General features: G+C 40.3%; 1 protein-coding gene across 3 annotated transcripts in view; it reads left to right on the plus strand.

Annotated features, from left to right (window-relative positions):
* The window catches only part of EPHA3 (EPH receptor A3), a 235,388-nt gene that overhangs the window by 198,001 nt on the left and 15,821 nt on the right, over positions 1 to 21,566 (plus strand). For all 3 annotated transcript variants that reach the window (XM_075768111.1, XM_075768128.1, XM_075768120.1), the window contains exons 12-15: positions 3,017 to 3,078; positions 5,399 to 5,608; positions 15,173 to 15,322; positions 17,333 to 17,526. In XM_075768111.1, the coding sequence (XP_075624226.1) occupies positions 3,017 to 3,078; positions 5,399 to 5,608; positions 15,173 to 15,322; positions 17,333 to 17,526 (616 nt within the window). The remainder of the gene's footprint in view (positions 1 to 3,016; positions 3,079 to 5,398; positions 5,609 to 15,172; positions 15,323 to 17,332; positions 17,527 to 21,566) is intronic.

The following is a 21,566-nucleotide window of genomic DNA, read 5'->3' on the forward strand; positions in this document are numbered from 1 at the left end:
TTCACAGCAGACTGCTGTTTGTTGGGGAGGGGGAGTGCCAGCTGCCTATCACGTTTAAGTAGGAGAGAGCAAGCTCTGAATATTCCCAGCTGAAGTCAATAAAAGCCTCAGGGATACAACACCCTCTCAGGATAGCTTGAATACAGGAGTTGAAAAAACTGTTCTGCAACTATTTGTATCCAGTTTACTGGGTAAAATTATATGGCATAAATGCAAGTAAAGAAAATAATTTATTTTCCTTAACATTTGTAGGGTGATAGAAGGACAGAAGATTGTAGGGTTTTGTTTGGGTTTGTTTTTTTTTTAAAAAAAAAAAACAACAAAAATATACTGCAATAACAAATTAGCAAGTGCTCATATTTTTTTTAATTATAGCTATTAAATCACACTCAAAAGCATTAGTTTATGTACAGTCAGTAGACAGCCTGCGGAGTATTTGCTGCATCACTCCCAGTACAGGTAGTGCATGATAAACGGGCAATATGACCTTTTCTTCATTAACCAAATTCTTTTTGACAGGTGGCCCTTAGCAAGGATCTAGCTTTTCATACTAAGCAAATCTGAAGCAACTCCTAATAGCAGCAATTGTCACCATCCCTGTAACGGGACCGTTTGGTGTGAGAAGCTCTCGAGCTGGGGTGGCGGTGGTTTGCCAGTGGGACAACCCACCGGCAGCGGCGAGGAGGAGCACCCACCAGATAAGAGTCCAGCCCTTTGCTTCCGTGCAGAGTTGTTCCCCTGCTTCGCATTGATTTCTGTTCTGCGTTTTCCTGCTACACCGGTCTCCTGGGTGCGCTGTAGGCAGTAGTCTTAATAACCAGTGCACATGTTCTGCTTAGTTTACTAATAGTTTACAGCAATTTGTAGCCTGTTAGTATAATAAATTTCGGCAACGCTGTTGACACAAGTTGTTATCGTGTATAAACGGCTGTGCTTTGATAAATGAATGCAGAATGTTCTTTTAAAAGTGCATGGTGTTGCTTCAGAGCATATGCTTCTTATTACGGACACGTTTCCAGCTGAAGGAGAGTGAAACCCGGCACTCGGGGCTGTCTGAGTATGGGGGAGCAAGGCAGGGAGATTCTCTCTTAATAGTTTGAAAGACATAGCTTCTTACTCTAATTTCAGTCTTCTGATGTGTCATAAAATTGTCTGAGTTTATACAGAAACCAGGCAACTGTCTCCTGATTTTAAAGTACGTGGATTTATCATAGAAAGTTTCGGATAGCCCCATCAGTGCGCTGCACTCTACTTGAAAGATACACCAGTGTTTTCTGTGCGCTACCAGAAATGCCTTTGGGTTAAAGTGTAAGTTAGGTACTTCTCCTTGCACTGCATATTCTTGCTAACAAGAATAAGCAATCGACAGATTTTTAATTTTTTTTTATTTTTTATTTTTTAGATGTTATATTGTTATGCCTTTTACCCGTACCATATCCTATATAATTCAAGATTAACGTTTTGGATAAAGAGTTTGTTCCTACCAGTTAATGGATGACAGAGTTGATTACCAGTTAGTGTGAATCCCACAGTATAACACATCATTTGCACAGCTGAAAAAAGATATTTTAACCCATTAATCTATGCAGAGAGGACAAAGGATTTTCTTCTCATTATATTAAACTCATTCTTTGAAATTAATATTTCCATTCTAAGAATTTCTATTTGGTAGAAGTTGCATTTTCTGGGGAAAAAAAAAAAAAGGAGTTGTTACCATTTGCTTTGATTTTTAATGGATTTTTTGCTTTTAATTATACTGGGTACCTCTTTCAAGCCTCATGCTGTTCCATTTTAAAAGCTGAAATATCACCATGCCAGCTACACAATATGCAGGCCTTTGTCATGCTTTTATGGTCAGATGCCTCCCTGTATTATATGTGAAATAATAATTCATCTCCTTAAATAACTTCATGCTCTTACCCACCTTTCTCTCTACCAGAAAGAGAAAATAAGCAAAGCTTTAGAAAATATTATGAAATAATAAAATCCATATGACATTAAAATATTAGCAGGGCAATAACCTTTGTCTGGAAACTTCACTGTAATCACATTAATTTTTTGCATTCATTTCTCTCCAACATGTCAAGAGTTGCATATAAAACCTCGGTTATGTTATAAAATCCCCTAGGGTAGAACTGAATGGTCTCACAAACTGATCAGAATCTGCAAAGGCAGGTTTTAAAAGGTACTAGAGGCTTCTCAAGGACGCGGGGCTGTTTCTTTGGAGCGTGCGGGTGCCCGCAGCGCCACGGTGCTGGGCGGGAGCGCAGGCTGGGGTACGTTCTCCATCGTCCTGCCGCAGGGGGAGGCTGGGCTGCCTGGATAACCCCCAGCAGCGGAAGGTGGCCATGTTACAGCCCTGCTTTTCTTTCCAAGGCCCTGTATTGCTTCTGTTGTGCATTTTCCCCTCTGCAATTTAAATGCATTGTAAATACCCTCCTAAGGGAGAAATTTTTTGCTGTTGCCTCCACATGTGCTGTTTAATCTCTCCCTTACCGTAGTATCCAAGGAACATTTTGATTATGCCCACGTGGTGTAGCGTTGCTCCGCAGTCCTTGCGCCTCCATTGTGCAGACCAGGGCACCTCCGGAGAGAAACTGCGACTCCCTCAACAGCAAGTGCCCATTTCCCTTCCAGAGGGAGCCTGGGGGCAAACGCATGGCAGAATACACCTACTTCATTGCATAAATTCAACAGTTATGCGATGGATTATATTCAACGGCGATGGATAAGACACCGTATACTGAAAATGCAGGGTGCTTCACTTTGTGACTTGGGACTTGAGCTGCTAAAAATTGTATCAGTTTATGCTGAAATGCCTGTATTTCTGGTTTTGTGAGTGAAATCACAATTGTATTGTGGGCAGAACTGATTTTGCTCATGCATCTTTTACTTTCTTTCTAAATGTGAAATTATCCTTGGGATTTGGAAGATTTGGGCACATTTCTGAAATACCTGTTTTTACTGATAGTTGTACATTCATTTTAAATGTCTGACCCCTGTAATATATTTGCAGGTAAACCAGTTATGATTGTTACTGAATATATGGAAAATGGTTCCTTGGACAGCTTCCTACGGGTAAGTGCAATAAAGAACTACATGGTGCAGGGCTGGCTCTCGTTCTGAATTTGTTATGAATTTGCTGCCGCTATACTCTGATTCATCATGTTGCTTAATATTTCATTATTTCCATTTGGTTTTGTGTGCATTGTGAAGTGCTCAGAAAGCCAGGTAGGGATCTGCTAGTCCATTTTGACTGCTTGCAGTAAGTATTATTCCAAAATGAAGAACATTTTTGTTTTATTAATATGTCATATCAAAAAAAAAAAACAAAACAAAACAACATTCTGGCATAGAAAAATGGAAATTGTTTTTCTGAGGGCTGAATTACTACTGTAACACGATTATGCTTATTGGTTGGCAGCCTGTATGTCTTAGCAAGCGATTTCCAAAGTGAACGGATTTGTGGAAATTTTACCAGTAAACCAATAGTGCTGAGCCAAGAGTCGTTTCCCTAAACATGCAAAGTTTAGGGAATAACCCCATACCTGAGGGTGTTTGAAATGTTTTGCTAGCAAACTTTATTGGCCTGTTTTCTTTCCCCAACTTTAGACATACTAATACTGTTGTTGATTTATCTTTGTTTTCTGTCAAAGTTGGTAGTGAGCCTAAAAAAATTTGAACGCTCCCTGTGTCACCAAGATTTACTTGTGGCAAAACAAGAAGTGTAGCAGAAATGAAATCCCATCTGAGGGGAAACACAAGTTTAATTTTCATTTGTTAGGGCAAACTCAGCTGTGGCCGGGAGACTGCTTTGGTTCTGCCACGGTTGAATGACATTATCCCCCAAATTCATAACACTGAACTAGATGTTTAACCCCAAAAGGGGATATATTGTCAACCTTAGTTTCAGTATGTACTATATATGTTATGAAGTCCACTGGAGCATGTAAAATACATATAAATAATGTGTCAGTATATCTGAATGAAATATATCTGTACTGAACTGTATATATTTTGTTTAGGCTAAAAATCCTTGAAGAAAGCTCTGAGGAAAGGAGAATAATTTCTGACTGTACAAAACAGTTGTTCAGCTTGTTTGTTCATTTGAGTGTGAGGTTTTTTTGTTTGGTGGTTGGGGTTTTTTTTACTACTGTTGTGTGGAATCATAGGTAAGAACCTTGTGACTCATTAATATCACAGGCATCTCGGGCCATATAACCCTTTTTATAAATGCTTTTTAAAACTAGTTTGCTTTCCCCATTGCCATGGAAAAGCTCTCTCAGCATCTCATTCCTTTCGTGGTTAGAAACCTTCTTCTGAGTTCTAGCTGTCTTTTCCAGGGTTTGTATAGATCCTCTTGTGTTGGCTCTAGTTAAAGAAAGTTTCATAAGAGGGAACTGGTAAGAGTCTTTAATAATAATGAATTTCTTCATGAAAGGGAATTCTGTGAGGGTCTTTAAGCATATGTTGTGCCATATATTTCTCTAATGTTTACAGTGCTAATATCACCCCTAAGTATATGAATCAAAAATGAAATTAATGCAATCAGTCTTGCAGACTGATTTGTGTGAGCTCACCCTACATGGCAGAGCCAGCTCCCATGTATTTAATAAAATTCTGGACGAAGCAGCAGGAAGAGCTGGAGAGCTGCCCATGATGATACATTTACGGCACTGGGGGATTCATTTGAGAGCTGCACTAGGACGTACTGTTGTCCCATCATCTATGTATCTATATATCAATATCAAAGGTAGATGTTAACAGCATTAGTAAGAGCTGAAAGATTTAAAACATGTGTCTAAAGTAGACAATTAGAAATACATGCAACTATTGGTTTCTAGGCTAAGTCAGAGTGTATTTAAGTGATTTTTGTGTTCCTGAAGTTGAGGAAAATTTTGAGGAATGAGTTTAAATTTAATGGAATTTGAAAACCACTGAATCAGATCAGCATTTACTTTTGTTAGAAAAAATGCTTGTGTAATAGAAAACTTTCATTAGTCCATTGGGTAAGGCTGGGATTTTCACAACAATTCCTATGGCCTTTCAGGGAAGTTGGACATCTGTTTCCCTAATGTCCTGACACTCCAGTCTTATGAGCACACACAACTTAGATTTATGTGCCGCTTTCACACAGGTCCCGTCTAGGAAATTAAAATTCTGATGACAGCAAGAAGGGGGAAAATGATTTTTTTATCTGAATTGAAAACCTGCCCACTTCCCTCAGCTGATTGGGAGATTATCGTCCACAGATCAAAGTAGTTCTGCGTGTAGCATTTAAATCACGACCCCTGACTCACGAGCTCTTTGCTTGAGGAGCTTCCAGGGTCTTTGTCAAAAGTTCTGTGCAAAGACGAACATGAACAATCTCTGAAATGACATTTCAACTGTTTTCCAGAAACATGATGCCCAGTTCACAGTCATCCAGCTAGTAGGCATGCTTCGAGGGATCGCATCTGGCATGAAATACTTGTCAGATATGGGTTATGTCCATCGAGATCTAGCTGCTCGTAATATCCTCATCAACAGTAACTTGGTATGCAAAGTCTCAGATTTTGGCCTCTCTCGTGTACTGGAAGATGACCCAGAAGCTGCTTACACCACAAGGGTGAGTTTTCTGTGTTCGTTTATCCTTTTAAAGTTCTTGGTGGTGGTGACAAAGTTAGACTGAAATCTGATGGATTCCCTGAGGCTTATACTCTGTGTTGCAGAGGCCATCCAGTCTTGCATGCCCAGCGATGTTCAATAAATGATAAACTTATCACAGCTGGTTTTAATTCATGTGTCAGAGAAAATAGAAGGCAAAAAAAAATATGATTTCAATTGGTAGACTGTTTTTCTTAAAGTGTGCAAAATTCACGGCTCAGTTTCTTTCTGCTGGGTGTGTAAAGGAGTAAATACCACAATTAAGGCCTGAGTTGGTTTGGCACACAGTAATGTAAGACTTCATGTGTGCTTTGAGCAGGTTTTGTTACACTACTGAGCTCCCACACAGTAAAGAAAAAATCCTACCCAGCAAATTTTTTTTTTTTTATTTTGTTTTTACCTTTTTGTATCTTCTAGTATGATGGGACATATGTCTGATTGGAGCATACTGGTATCATTGTTCTACAAGGATGTATCAGTTATACCTGCTGTTGTGCCCCTAACCAAGTAAAAACTTGAGTTAAACAAAAATGAAATCTTGCTTAACAATGCAATAAACATCCTATGCTTTCTCCTTATATATACAAAGTGGTACCCATCTTTTGGAGATGTAATGATATCAAGGAGGAGACTTAACTTCTGGCTGTTTTGTCCTGAGTTCGAGAAGCTTTTATCAGATAGGGGACTGCCCATAGTGTAAGCTGCTGCTTGTTTCTTTTCTGGATATCGTCCTGCCTGAAAAGCTACCTGGAAGCTACGCTGTTGGCTTAGAGCCTTAGAAAAGCCACAGTGTCTTCTAAATACAGCTGTGCTGCACCTCTTGTTCTCACTTGGAGAACGCTTCTGTTTTATTGTGGAAACCTTGAAGGCATACGTTTAGTTTTGTGTATGTAGATATTACACTGGGATGTTTAGTTGTTCACTTTAATCCTATTGCAAGTAGATTTTATTAATTTTAGAAAAAGTAGCGTTAATCTCCAGTATCTTAGTCAAGTGTAATTTGCACTGATGCCTAGTAATCATCTCTTCTTCACTGTACAAACCAAATTAGAGTAGAATGTATCAGCAAAATCTTAATGTGGGTTTTCTAGGGCTTCCTTCATTCCTGATCACTGACAGGGGAAATCAATTATTGTGGTAGTTTGCATGCTACCTTCTTCATGATTGAAATAAAATAACATGACAAATGAGTAAAGAAATCCTAGCTGTTTTCTTACACATTATGTATACATTATAGATACATACATCTATAGATACATATTTATCAATCATACCTTCATAACTTACCAGGCATAAAGACTCTATTCTTTACGTCACCTTTCAGTGCTTTCTTTGTCCTCTGATAAGCTTTGGCATGTTGTTAGAAATATGCAATATGTACCACTTTAGAACACTGTCTGCAGAGATCTCTCATGGTTAATACAAAGAGACATTAGTAGGAGAAAGCAGTTTTCATGCTCAGTATAGGTGCAGCATTCATAAGTAAATATTAATATAATGCAAGAGTTCCTTAAGTGAAAATTGTCTGTAGTTCAGCCAGAGGTTTATTGCCTTATCAGATACGCTTGCCTGCCCTCTTCTTAAAATCTCCTGTGGAAGTAATGGGTGTTAGTGTCTCTGCGGTAAACAGTTTTAGATACAGTATTTATCTAGTCTCGTATTTAGCCTCCCTCCCCCAGGCTGTATGCTTGCAAGCTAAGGCAATTACTCTGTGTCCTACCATTGCTGCCCATAGGCAGGTGATCGCTCTCCCCTTTAAAGCAGCTGCCTTCATGCGTGGAGATTGCTGTCCTCTTCACATGCATCCCTCCATTCTTTTATTTTCTATGCAGTTTTTCCAAACTCACTCTTCTTGCTGGTCGTCTTCAGATTTTTTTTCAGCTTAGCTACATTTTCCTTAAATGTGATGCCCAAAACGGGATACTCATCCCCAGCACCAAGCACAGCATATTTATCTCATGTTTCTTACACATGCCGTGGGTGAGAAGTCTCTATGTCTCCTTCCACCCCCAACACAGCTTTGCCACATGGTTGGCTCATGTTCTTCTGCTCAAACGCATACTTCTGCCAGGCTTAGTTCAAATCTGTTATTCCAAAATTAATCTGGGCATGCAAACTAATCTATAATTTAGTAATGGCATTTTGTGTACTCGCATAAAGAGCTGAAGAAACCTTAAAGTCTTAGTTAACTTAGATGAAAAAGTTGTATGGGGAGGAAAAAGCAACTCCCCATCAAGCTGCAGAGCATACCGCTTTATAAGGGAAGCACACATCCCTGAAAATGAAGCAAACATCAGTGACTTATATCCACTGGTGAGCTGAGACAAACCAGGGTCCACAGGGTGTCAGTGTTTCTGGCCAGTGTTATGTGCGAATTTCCTCTGGCCAAGGGCAGTGTTGGTTTTGTGGGGTTTTTTTCCTTCTTCCTTTTCTGCCACCTATTTTCAAAGCCTACCTGCCTATTTACATTTAGATAGTGAAATCAGATGGAAAGAAACTATTTTGTAAAGTGTAATCATCTGTGTTCAGTAAACTCCATCTGGCATTTAGGGTGTATAGGCAAAACAGTTGCAGGAAGATATTCGGATAATTAAAACCTTCAAATGCAACCTAGGACAAATCTAATTTTCATCAAAAGTAGTTGCTGAAGTCTGCCACATCTTGACTCTGAAAGAAGGACAAGGCTATTTGCTGTTCAGCTTTTAGCTCAAGTTTCCTTTGCAGTGAATCTTGTATACATGTCCAGGTATTGCGTCCCTGGAGTGTGTTTGATCCCCAGCTTAAACAACTGGGAACCACAAGTGTGAAAGAGAGCTCCAGCCCACTGGAAGAAAGTTGGGCAGTTCATGTTCCTGCTACTTAATCATATCATAAAACACAGGGCCATTTTCTAGGCTGTTCCTACTGCCTTTCACAGGCACTAATTATATAGCAAAAACAAGACAAAAATAGTGCTACCTGTTAAAATCATGGCATCATCCCAAATAATTCCATGCCTTTACAACTAAAGGATGACAACTATTCAGTAGGATCTTTGAAAAGACAAAAAAAAAAATCCAAAATATAATCACAATTCCAAACACTCAAACAGTAAAGAGTGTGTATTATATTAATGAGCAGAGACTTTTGCCTCCCCTCAACCTCTTCCCACTCCCAGTTGTCCATTTAGAAATTTATAGAATTAGCTGCAAAGACAGACGTTTTATCTATTTAGCCTCCTCTTCTACCCCTGTTTTCCATCTGTAAATGTCAAAGCCTGAGAACAATTCCATCACTTTTATTCATAATTGCAATTTGGGATCGATCTACCCCCAAGAAGCCCAGTCAGGCCTTCAGGCTTTCAATACACACCACTGACCGGGTGAAATTTCATGTGGTTCTGTTCTCAGAAGCTGTCTCTGAAGCTTTGCGTAAAGGATATGGACATGTATTCTTTTATATATCAATAATGTATGTATCCCTTTATATATCAGTGCATGATCTGTGATATTCATGCTATTGTACGAGAGCTCTGAAGGACAATGCAAAGATCACAGGTGCATATGTGAAATATAGGGAATCAGGAGTTGTAAGAAAACTTTGCTACCTGACCGGGTCATTTTTTACCTCCTGAATTATTGTCATGGACTCAATACCACAAAAGGCCTTTGGCAGCCTGTGGTCTGCCTGCTTACAGAAGGAGAAGCCAGCATGTGAATTACACTGATTGAGTGTTTGGATTTTTTTTATTTTTTTTTTTTTTACTGAGCCTTTGTGCCGGAGGGGATGTTCTGTAATTATCTACATTCTCCGTACCTATTCACTTTTAATTGAAAGGCCAAGATTGTATTAAAATTGTCATTGTCAAATTGATCCTTTTTATTCTTATTATTTTTAGATGTCTGTATGACAAGTAGGTGGACTAATGACACAGTATGAAGTGGAAGTAAATTTAAACCATCACACACGTAGAGGGCCTGTAATTATGTCTCTCAAAGGCATAATATTTGGGTAATCAGTACACGAACTTTGACTATTTAAACACATAGTTGGATACATCACCAGCATAGATGGCATTTCAATGTAAAACACTGTCCAGTTGTTATATTTGCATGGATAACCTCTCATTAAATCTACATCGCTTCAGAAAGTACCGTGCTTTGATGGCAAGCGTTCTGGTAGGCTGTGCACCAGGTAGGGGTGCCATAGCGGAGCGGAGGGGCACGGCAAGGCACCGCTCCATCGCGTGCCGCAGGGAAGGGCGCACATGATTGCAGCTGGTGCTTGGCAGAAGTTTGCTGTGGTTTGTTTGTTCCCTTTATATGCAAAAACACGGTAATGCAGTCTGAATATGTTGAAGGGTGTGGTAGAAAAAGGAGAAGAAAAACCCAAACCACAAATTCTCTTGCCTGATATGCCTGAGGGAGAGCAGCAGTGCTCTGTTATCATCTACCACTCCAGAAGAGTGGTCAAGATAAAATAAGGTAAAGGTAAAATATTCGTTAGTGAGAGATGAACAAGTAGTATCAGGTAATTTTCAGGTGCTTAAGAGGGTAAGTCAGGCTCATCTCACTTGCATGAAACCATCTTGCTCTGTACCAGTAAGGTACCTCCTGAACTAGCCTGAGTCCTCATGTAATGGATTAATATCAGGCTTTTACCTTCAGGTTTTCCTGCAAAGTTCTTCTAATAATTCTGTTAGAATCCATTTTTCTTGATTCTCCTCTCCCCAGGCCTGTGGCGTAGGTGCCTGTGGCAGTCACCCTGTAACAGATTATAAATCAGAATATTGGAATGGGTTATGAAGGCCTGGAAACAGCTGCCTTGTGCCGGAGTGCCAGACGTGCTAGAAATAAATTGAGCACTTCGTTGACTTTAGATGAATGATGCTGAACGGCCAGATACTGTAGGAATTGCAGCTCCATCTAGAGCAGATAAAACCTTCGGTTACTGCTGGCTCACTAATTTCAAACCCCAAGAGTGGTTCTCTGACCTAGACTGCCTGGGATTTTGAGCTATAATAACAAACTCCTACAATTTCTAATGCTTTCTACTCAAATTCAGGCAGCTTATTTGGCTTCATGACGAGCATGCCCTTAAAGGGAGACCATGACAAAAGCGTAAAACCTGTACTTATCTTCAGAAAGTAATCAGTAAATATATTACCAATAGCTAGTGATGCATGCACACGTAGATTTCTCATTATAAGTCTATATCAAATAGATTTGGGCAAACCTTTTTCCTAGGCATATCTATAATCATTTTTCATTTAGCAAGTTTGTCTTACATGATCGATCCTGATAGCACTAACTTTAAAGGGTAGGAGCCCAGTAATACCAACCAATAATTAGAGTTTCAGATTTTCCAGTGGAGGATAAGCAACAGAGATAGCAGATAAAGAAGAATTAAATTGCATGAAAGCCTAATGGACATACAATAAATAATTAAAAAAGACCCTAAACAAACAGGTAGGATTTCTTAGCACTTTCATCATAGCAGTTTACAGAACAGGTATCGTTATACTCATTTTAAATAGCAGGAGACTGGGGAAAGGGAGTAAAAAACAAGAGACGAGTAAAGAAACTAGTATGGGAGCCTAGTTTTCCCAGCTCCAGCTCTATGGTCTAGGAGAAAAGTGTTTGGTTTAATGTATGCAAAGATAAATTATGTAAGATATCTGTGATCCTGGCCAAGGATATTGCAAAGAATATCCTGATTTCTGGCAAAGCAGAAAACTGAAGGGTGGCATGTGTTCAAATGAGATAAATATTTCTCAAAAATGATGGAAATGAAAAGGGATTTTCTAATGCTGAATGGTCATGGGTTTTTTTAATTTCAAAATAGACTATTTGAATCATATCAAGCCTTCTAATTTTCAAAGTTAATAGCAATAGAAAACTGTGCATTTAGTTTGGTACAACTCTTAAGATTTTCTTCATATATTGATATTTGGACATCTGCTAAAATGTGAATGTTGCATAATCCTTTGGGGGGATTGTTTTTGCGTTAAAATGCTTATTTGTCTAAAAAATATTTGCGAGAACTTTTTTTTTTTTGGTGTTCTTGCTCTTAAATTATTAAAAAAACAGTTCAACAAAGTCTCCTTTTAAATACAAAGATAAAATTGACGGGTTTATAACAAATTGGGGAACAGAATAACAAAATCATAGTTTTACACTCTATTCAGTGGCAGTTGACTTTTTTTTTAGCTACGTTTTAATACTCTCCTTATTTTTACTCTTGTTTATGATAATGCTTACACGTACCTGTAGGCTTGTGTAGAGTTACAGCTGAGACTTAGCAAAGAAAATGTATTTCCTTGTAATGGAATCTAGGGATGATTTACCTTCATTTTTCACTAAAACAAACAAAGCTAGAATGTTGTTTCATTGAGTTTATAATCTTCCTTACCCTGCAATAAAGCAGTCATGAAATGTTAGGAGACTAATTAATATCATTTTGTGTAAATGTGTTTCTCCAATTGTATAAATTACTTTTTCCATAAGATTATAAAGCTAAAGACCTTCTATTGAATATGATATTTCCTGCCCTTGCCTAAAGCGCTCATGTTCTAGCCACAAGCACATTTTTCTGTGTGACATCTGGCAATTATTTCTCTAGGGTTCGGCAAGAAGGGCTCCATTTTCGTATCTTAACATGAAATTAAAAGAGTGAGCCTGGAGCCACCCACAGAAATTCAGATTCTTTAGAGAGCAAGATGCTGAAAACTCCAAAATGATACTTCTGTAATTCACAGAACCAGCCACTGTGCTGATGCAAGAAAAACAACATAACTACTCCCTGCCTCAAGGGCTTTCTTATGTGGGGCACGTCATACGCGTATCACAGAATCACGGAATGGTTTGGGTTGGAAGGGACCTCAAAGATCATCTAGTTCCAACCCCCCTGCCATGGGCATGGTGGTGGCCCCTCATGCCTGGGCTCCAGCGGCCCCACGAGCTTCACGGTCCTTTCCAGATGTGGTCCACGGGGTTGGGTTTGATCTGTAAAAGCCCTTTGCAGTTTACATCTCGGGTAGCGTGGAGGCAGTTTTGTCCTGGCCGTTGAGATGGCCTGGGGTGGGTGAGCACCCTGCGGGCAGGTCGGTGCTGGGAGGACTGGCGTCCTCGGCGTGCAGCCCAGGCTTCCCCCCGCCCACTCCTCCACGCAGGCAGCATTCGGGCACCTTGGCCTTGCAGCCGCGCTCTAATTCTGCTCGGGTTTGTGGGCGGCTTCTGAGCCTGTGGGACGAGTGGGAGACGTTTGATTAGGAAGCTCTTTCTGTTCATGGTGGTGGGGTTTTGTTTGTGTAAAGTCAGGATATGGCTCTCCCCTGGCATTAACGTTCTTTATTGGAAATCAAAGTTTGCTCTGCTAGTATGTGTAGGAAAAAAAAAAAAAGTTGAAAGAGTGGGATTAATTTCTTTATCACCCCCACATCTACAACTGCAAGTGGATTTGTTGTGAAAACACAAGGACACAGGAGAGCTTCCCTTGTTTCTTGGCCGTGCCTTGGACTCACTGAGGGACCCTGGACATTTGTAAAGTGGATATCCTATTGCTTCTCAATAGAATAGGAGAAAATCAAAATATTCTTTATGTTCTCAGTACTGTTATGGAACAGAACTGGGAATTGTGAATAAACTTATAATGAATAAAAAATATGATGTACTTTTTCTGACTAAAGGACATCATTTTATAGGTTTCCAAGTTTGCAAGAGAACAGATATCAGGTGCTCTAGTCTGGCTTCTGTGATGAAATACTGGTTTCAGATACTGCTATTTATTTTCTGTGTCCTATTTTTTGGTCCACAAGTAATGTGGAAGTTCAGAGTTTACCTAATTTTAAGGGTTGTGTGCAAAATGAAGGTTTGTCTTTTGGTTAAGGTAGGGAGTCTACTAAGTGGAATGGGATCGATAAAAAAATGTATGCCAAGACAGATTCCCTGTCTGACCTTTGCCAAGCCTCTAAGACATACCTAGCGACATTTTGCAGGTCTAAACTGCAGCCTGAGTAAAGCCTACCTGTGTTGCTTATATTTAATCTAATGTGTGCAATATTGACCATGAAATTACAGATGCTTAGGCTCCAGGGTGGGCTGTAGTTAGGTTTCAACATTAATGTCCTCATTTCTATTGTTAACCAAGCTAGTGAATCTAAAGCTGGTGAGGGTACAGCTACCCTCAGTGCAGGTGCACTTCATGGAAGTGTAGGCAAAGCATTAGATCTTTACATTTTATTTCTTGCTGGTTAGTCAGTGGAAATAAGAGCACTCCTTTCCCATACAGGTTATTGTGAGGATAGGTGTGTGATCAGACTGTAGTATAATGGGTGTTGCGGAAGTACCTTAAATAGCTAGTCTAGTGTGAAATCCTCAGAATATATCCCTGTATGTGTTGTGCATCCCTGGAACTGGAAACGACTTTAAACTATCACAGTTTTCACTGTTCAAATATGTTCACTCCAGAATTACCTTAAGTAATGAGTTTTGCACCTTTTAGGACCTTAGTCTTTTAGCACTTACTTTTCTCATGTGTGACTCACAAATCAGAGTCTTAAAAACCTCTGTCATGCTGGCACCATCAGAAATTGTCTCTTTCCTCTAATTCTCATATTGCAGAAACTCAGCCTGAGGCTGCTTGTGCACATTTTACTAATTTGACCTATGGTGGCCATAATCAGAGAGAGATGTTCCCTTAACTACAATATTAATTGTAATGGTAGCTTTAATTCTTTTCAAGTTTGAATCATTTAATGATGCCTTCCTTCTCTTGTGACTGTAAAAAATGTTTAAGACGGCATCCCCAGATGACATTTTTGCACTCTGCCCTCTGCACGGATGACCCCATCCAAATCTGTCTTTCTGTGACTGTCTCCGACGGCTTTGGAATGGGAAATTTGTGCATATTATGGTCACGGTCACTGCCTTATGCAGTTGGAGCCTTGGCATTTGTGAAACAGAGCAACCTCATGGCCCCTCGTTTTCCTTGAATGCCCTAGAAAACATGAGGTGAAAACATGGAGAAACCATGCAGGGTTCACACTAACAGGGAATTCGCTTGAGATGCCTACAGGTAGCCAAATCTAGCCCTCTTGTGCTGCGCAGAGGGATCTAGGATGCAAGGGAGGACCTCGTACTAGCTTTTTCATCCTTGATGCTCTATGGCTGTCTTGTCAGTTTCTGAACGTTTTAGAACTGAAAATCAACCATACTTAACTTACCATTTATAATTATCTGTGCATATTATGCTATACATAAATATATACGTGAGCATATATGTATATATATGTACATGTGTGCAGTATGTATACTATACAATATATCTATAGCTTCAGTAGATTTTGCACTCTAATGTATTTTACTCTCTATTGGGTACAAGATGCTTGCATGACAAATGGCAATAGCATTTTCCAGCTTACACTGTTTTTCACACCAATACAGCGATAATTGAGAATCTCAGATATTCATTTAAAATAATCAGTCATGCAAAATTATATTCATTGTACTACAGTGAAAGGGACTGGTTTATTTTATTTTGTTCCTAGGGGGGCAAGATTCCCATCCGATGGACATCACCGGAAGCCATTGCATATCGGAAGTTCACATCAGCCAGTGACGCGTGGAGCTATGGGATTGTTCTCTGGGAGGTGATGTCTTATGGAGAGAGACCATACTGGGAGATGTCCAACCAGGATGTGAGTATATTGTTATCTGACTTATGTTCTCAAATAAAGGATCAAGCTGTGAAAGGAAGTGAAGCATAATGAAACCAGGTGGCTCTGAGTTTTTGACGTTGACATTGAATAAAATGTAGAAATGAAAGTCTCCAAATCTCCCTAGTCAGATATGAGTTCTAGTGAACTTAACAAAAAGCCAGCATCTTTTGGCAGGGTATTTTGGGCCTCTGAAGGAACATATTAGAGAATTGAATCACGCTGGTGGTTTTCTGTAGGATGATTCAAACAATTCCACTGCAGTGAGGTCATTGCCTTTTACATTCCTTAGCTTACTGTTAGAACACCCTCCTAAATTTCTGTTGATCCCCTTTGGTTCTACTTGTATAATATTCTTTAGAAGTTTTCTCTTAATGTCAAATACACAGAATAAATTGCTCTTGGAGCTTGTGAAAAAGAGAAGCAAAGCATTTCTACTAAGAGTTTAATGAAACCAAAATACCCCTGGAAGTAATCAACGGATAAAATAGAGTGATATGATTAGAAGACTTCCAATACAGGCTTCTTTGCAACATCAATAAAGTATCCAAGCCTGTAATCCAAATGATTCTATGGATCTCTCCCAGTATTTTTGTAAGAAGCATGAACGGTTGGACTTGATGATCGTACAGGTCTTTTCCAACATAAACGATTCTATGATTCTATTTCCCCAAATAAGATTTTTATTATATCTATTTTGGGTTCTTCTTCTGTTGTTTTATTAATCTTAGATTTATTCTATGGGAGTTACTTATGAACTAACTTTACTGAAGTACTGTCACTAACACAAATAGATTTTCCAAGGAGTTGGTATATATCGTTATTAGTACTAAATTAAAAAAAAGGTAGCCACATAGTTGTACTCAGACATTTTCTATACTACTTTATGTTAAACAGGAAAAAAAAAGAAGAAAACTACTTTCAAATTAGTACCTCTGGAATGCAAATCTCTGCAGCAAACTGTATTTTTTTAAATTAGTCCTAAACATTCCTTCTGTCCTTGGTGGAGATCAATTAATCGTGTTATGTAGGCTGATATACTAGTGGAATGCCTTTAATAATAGTTGTTCACATTAAAATCAGAAACAGAAGGATTAACCTATTTATGTGCCTCTGCTTTGTGTCTGCTTAAACCATGGGCGTGTTTTCCTATCCCTGTTTTGATTCAGAATATTTTTTCCTGCTTTTGAATTAAGCTATCCAGATAAAATGAAAGGTTAATAGAATATGGCTTTATCATTTTCTGTTTAGAATACATTGGGGTTTTATTCATGGTGCAATAGATACTGTAGGACTGATCAAAAGGTGTTATACTCTAGTGAAAAGGTTGTATCAAAAATCTTCCTAATGGTGTAAATCCTGGGCTATTTTTTTTTGTGTCAATCTAGACAAATTTTGTCAATCTAGACAAATGATAAAAGAATTGAGCCTGTACTGCCTAGTAGGAAGTATACAGTTATCCTTGTGGTAAGTTTTTAAAATATTTTCTGGCCCTGTGAGATCAATTACGACCAAATTTCTTCACAAGACCTTGTATCTCTCAGTTCAGGATCACCCATGAGAGGGGGCTTGGTTTTCACCGAGTGCAGTGTCCGCTGGAGAGCGTGGAAAGCGTGTGTTGCTGAGGGTGATCAGGCAAGAGATATTCAAGACCTTTTGAAGTCTGGCACAGTTAAGCAAGCACCTTACTAGCTGTAGCTTTTATTTACGGATTTAATTCAATCAAGTGTGAGTTTTGGAGATCCTTTTTAGACTCTCACCTTCCTCAAAGTCACATACAGTATCTTAACTCCCCTACAGCCCTTTCTGTATGCCTAATTTACTGCCTGGTTTACTTTGCAGATAAACCAGAGGCATGGCAAGACAAGACAATTAGTGAATAAACACATTTGTTTAAACACGGAATGTCCATGTTAATGTGGTTCACAGAACTGATAAAAACAAGTTGATTTAAGTGCCTTTAAGTTTTCAAAAACTTTTATCCTTGTGCAGGTGATTAAGGCTGTTGATGAAGGGTACCGCTTGCCACCTCCTATGGACTGCCCAGCTGCCTTGTATCAGCTGATGCTGGACTGTTGGCAGAAAGACAGAAACAACAGACCCAAGTTTGAGCAGATTGTCAGCATCCTGGACAAGCTGATCCGTAATCCCAGCAGTCTGAAAATAATCACCAATGCGGCGGCAAGGTGACATATTAGATCTTACAGTGCACATAAATAAATGTCTTTGATTTCTTCATCTTCCATAATTAGAATTTGTTTACTCTGTTCACCCGCTTCTTCAAATTTTAACTGTAGCTGTTTGTAATCTGGAAAGCTAGAGAAAGCTTCCTGACTATCCCTCTGGGAGAAGGATTTAATATTATTAACCTTTTTTATTATTGCTGTTATTTTTATTAATAATTTGCTATTATTTATTCAAATTGTGAAAAGCTGTTGTGCTAGGGCTATGAAACCCATTGTAAGGGTGAGCAGAGGTTTGTGAGAAAAACGCAGATGGCAGCTTTGGCCATTGTGTGATCTTTCTTTTCCTTCTGACCTTAGGTGGTGTTTTAAGTGCTTAATGTTTCATAGGTTACAGTTAGCCGTGTTCCTAAGTATCCTTCTGAACTGGGTCCAAACACACATCCTACGCTCTTATGCTCTGCTCTGACAAGTCACCTTAACTTTAATCATATGAATAATCTTTCTCCTTTCGGTAGGACTCACAAACTTAAAAATGCACTTACGGTCCCTGTTAGATCAATGCCTTAAGTAGGAGTGAATTTTCAACCTATGCAATATTCCTAATAACATTAGAAACATTCGTTTATAATCCTGATTATTCAACACACTCTGGAACATCACTGTGATGAGATAATTCTTATCTCATTGAGAGAGAGTAACTGAAGAGTGTGTTGACACCTAAGGGCATAATGAGGATGTGGTGAAAGAAGATCTTTGGTTAAGTAGGGTTTAAGTGAATCGGTTTATGTAATGCTCAAAATGTTATACTCGTATTGAAGTGATTTGAAAGATGTAAAATTACTTCTGGCGTGAATGCAAAATCCTCTGTCCGCAAAGCAGGCAGAGCTGGGGAGAAATGCACTCTGCTCCTCTGCTGCTTCAGACCCAGGTCTTAGAGGGTGTTTCAGTGGGCAAGAGACCAGAATCTGACATGAGGCAAGCTCCAGAAAGGAACACAGCAAAACATCCCTCTCGTGTAACGCAGCACACTTCTCGCCATGGCAATCGAAGGGGAAGGCGCAGAAGGGAAATGAAGCAAAGGCAGCGGGAAGAACCGCATTGATACTGCAGCCTGCTTCAGGACCTCGCCTCCTTTTTCCTGGCATTGCATTGCATCCTGAGGTAGAGGCTGGCCATCCCAATTACCTCCTGCTGCCACTCCAGACATGTGAAAAAGAAAGCAGAGATGGGAGGAGGAAGGCAGCCATACTAACGGGATTTGCTTTTAAAAATATATAATGAGAGTACACTGTTTGCACGGTAATTATGTTTCAATAACTTAATTGGTGAGCATTTAACACATAGTAAACCAACACGCTTACCAAAGCAATTATTTCTGTTACCTGCCACGTAACAGAAAACAAACAAACAAAAAACCTTGAATTTTTTGGAAAAAAAAACCCTGAACTATTTAAACACTATCTTCTCAGCCAAGCGTATTTCTTCTAAACATCTTGCACCCCCATTTGGCAAATTATTGGTGAAAAATCGTTATTTTGTAGGGATATGTTGAAGCAATCTGCTGAATAGGAGAGTTAGAAATCGTGACTGTTGTGTTTTGGTTTGGGGATTTGATTGCAGAAACCAGTACTGAATGTTTTGCATTCCAAACAGAAGCAAAATGTTTCCTGTTTACTGCCCTTCCAGTTAGGGAGTTGAACCACAGCAGAGCTGAAAACAATGTTGAACCATCATTTTCCAGTTTACCTGTTCATAGCCAGTAAAAGCTGATAGCCTCTAATGGAGACCAAATTCAGTCCGAGTGCCGCTTGCACCTGCCGGATTCTGTGCAGGAGACCACACTGCAGTATTGCGCTCTCCCATCTCTCTCTTGCTCTCTTTGCTCCTATTTCATGATATGCTTTACTGGCACGGGCAGCAGAGGCTGCACATCCACACCGTGATGCCGTGCTCTCTGCTCGTGGCACAGCATGGGGAAGGAAGGAGACTGCTAACATGATTGGGGACTTCTCACAGGCGCTTTAGGTGAGCTCTCAGTGAAATGTTCTTCACGGCAGGCTGCTGCTTTGACTTTGATGTGGAGTACGTTTCTGAAGAGGGGAATGTCAAAGGTGATCTTTATTCCCTCCTTCCCAATCACCTTTCAGCTGGTAAGTCCTTGCACCCTGTTGTGGTTTTACCCCAGCCAGCAGCTGAGCACCACGCAGCCACTTGCTCGCTCCACCCCATCGGGATGGGGGAGAGAACGGGAAAAGTTAAAGTGAGAAAACTCGTGGGTTGAGATAAAGACAGTTTAATAGGTAAAGCAAGAGCTGCACACACAAGCAAAGCAAAGCAAGGAATTCATTCCCCACTTCCCATGGGCAGGCAGGTGTTCAGCCATCTCCAGGAAAGCAGGGCTCCATCACGTCTAACAGTGACTTGGGAAGAAAAACACCATCGCTCTGAATGCTGCCACCCCCCCCACCCCCCTTCCCCCAAGCTCCTTATAAACTGAGCATGACGTCATATGGTATGGAATACCCCTTTGGTCAGTTTGGGTCACCTGTCCTGTCTGTGTCTCCTCCCAAATTCTTGTGCACCCCCAGCCATCCCGCTGGCAGGGCAGTGTGAGAAGCAGAAAAGGCCTTGGCTCTGCGTAAGCACTGCTCAACAATAGGTCCACAGAACAAAAACATCTCCATATTATCAACACTGCTTGCAGCACAAATCCAAAACATAGCCCCATGCTAGCTACCATGAAGAAAATGAACCCTCTCAGCTAAAACCAGGACGCACCCCTTGCATTCCCAAGCAGTGCAACATCTCTCCCTCTCTGCAGCTCCTTGCTCCCTGGTGACAGATGGGGGGCTGTGGGGTCCAGGCGGTGGGCACACCAGCGTGGGTGAGCCCAAGCCCTTCCCTTCTGGGAAGAAATTTGTTGCAGTTCAGGGAATGTGTGATCTGTGATCTCTCCGTGTCACTCTTCACCTGTCAGTGTCTGCAGACCAACCCACACTATCCTTAAATCCAAGTATGACCAAGAAGTAGGTATGACAGCATGAGGGGTGCTGGGCAATCCTATGCAGATTTGGAAATCCATGATCACCCCCATGTAACCATTGCCAAAACTGACTAATCTCGAATGTCAGACCTGGCTGAAAAGCTGCAGCCAGATCCATGCCCTCTTCATGTCCTCCAGAGAGACATTTCTGCTAGGTAAAGTGGGAGCCAGTGTTGCTGCTGGCCAGGGACTGAGCGCTGGAGGTCCAGCATCACTTTCTGACAGACCAGCAGAGAAAAATGAGAAGCCAGATTTAAAACAGGTTTGGGTCTTGCTATAGCCTTATGTGCAGAAATACATAACTGCTATGAAAGGGCAGTGATTCAGGGCAGCTCCTCGAGAAGGAGACCGGCAGTCAGATCCCTGCCGGTGTCCTTGTATTGTCGACAGGCAGCTGGAGAGGGACAGGCATTGCTGCAGAGGTAAAGGACTCTGCGACTCAGCCCTGAGGGCTTGGGGGGGTCACATCCACTCAAATGGCTGCTCTCAGTTGTTATTTGAGGCTGCAGTACTCCTGCAGCAGCTCTCCCCATGCCCCTAATAAGCAATTAATCTAAATTACAGAGATCTCAGCTCTCTTTTACCCATGTCTGTGGTGCTACTGGAAGAATGCTAAAGCTTTATGCCCACCATATGCTCATAGGTGTTCCGAATATACTTGGTCAGGAAAAATGTTTAACCTGACAATGTCTGTTGCAGATGCAAAGCTTGTCTCTTCTTACAGATTTTAGAGCTGATGTTTCTTTAAAATAGTCACAGCACTGTTGTATCCTATTTGAAAGCACATTGCTGGAGGTGCATAGGATATCCCTGTCCTCTGGTACATTACTTGTTAACTGACTTCAACTGAAGGCTGTGCTTGAACTGTACGTCTGATTCCAGGCCATAGCCCAGGCACATTTTATACTAATAACTCATAGGAATACAAGAGAGGAGTCAAAGCCTTCAATTCTGTATTTCCTTTTCAGTTTTCTATCCATTCTGGCCAATCCATGGC

Source organism: Balearica regulorum, chromosome 1 (assembly GCF_011004875.1).
Source record: "Balearica regulorum gibbericeps isolate bBalReg1 chromosome 1, bBalReg1.pri, whole genome shotgun sequence".
In the NCBI taxonomy this organism is placed as follows: domain Eukaryota; kingdom Metazoa; phylum Chordata; class Aves; order Gruiformes; family Gruidae; genus Balearica; species Balearica regulorum.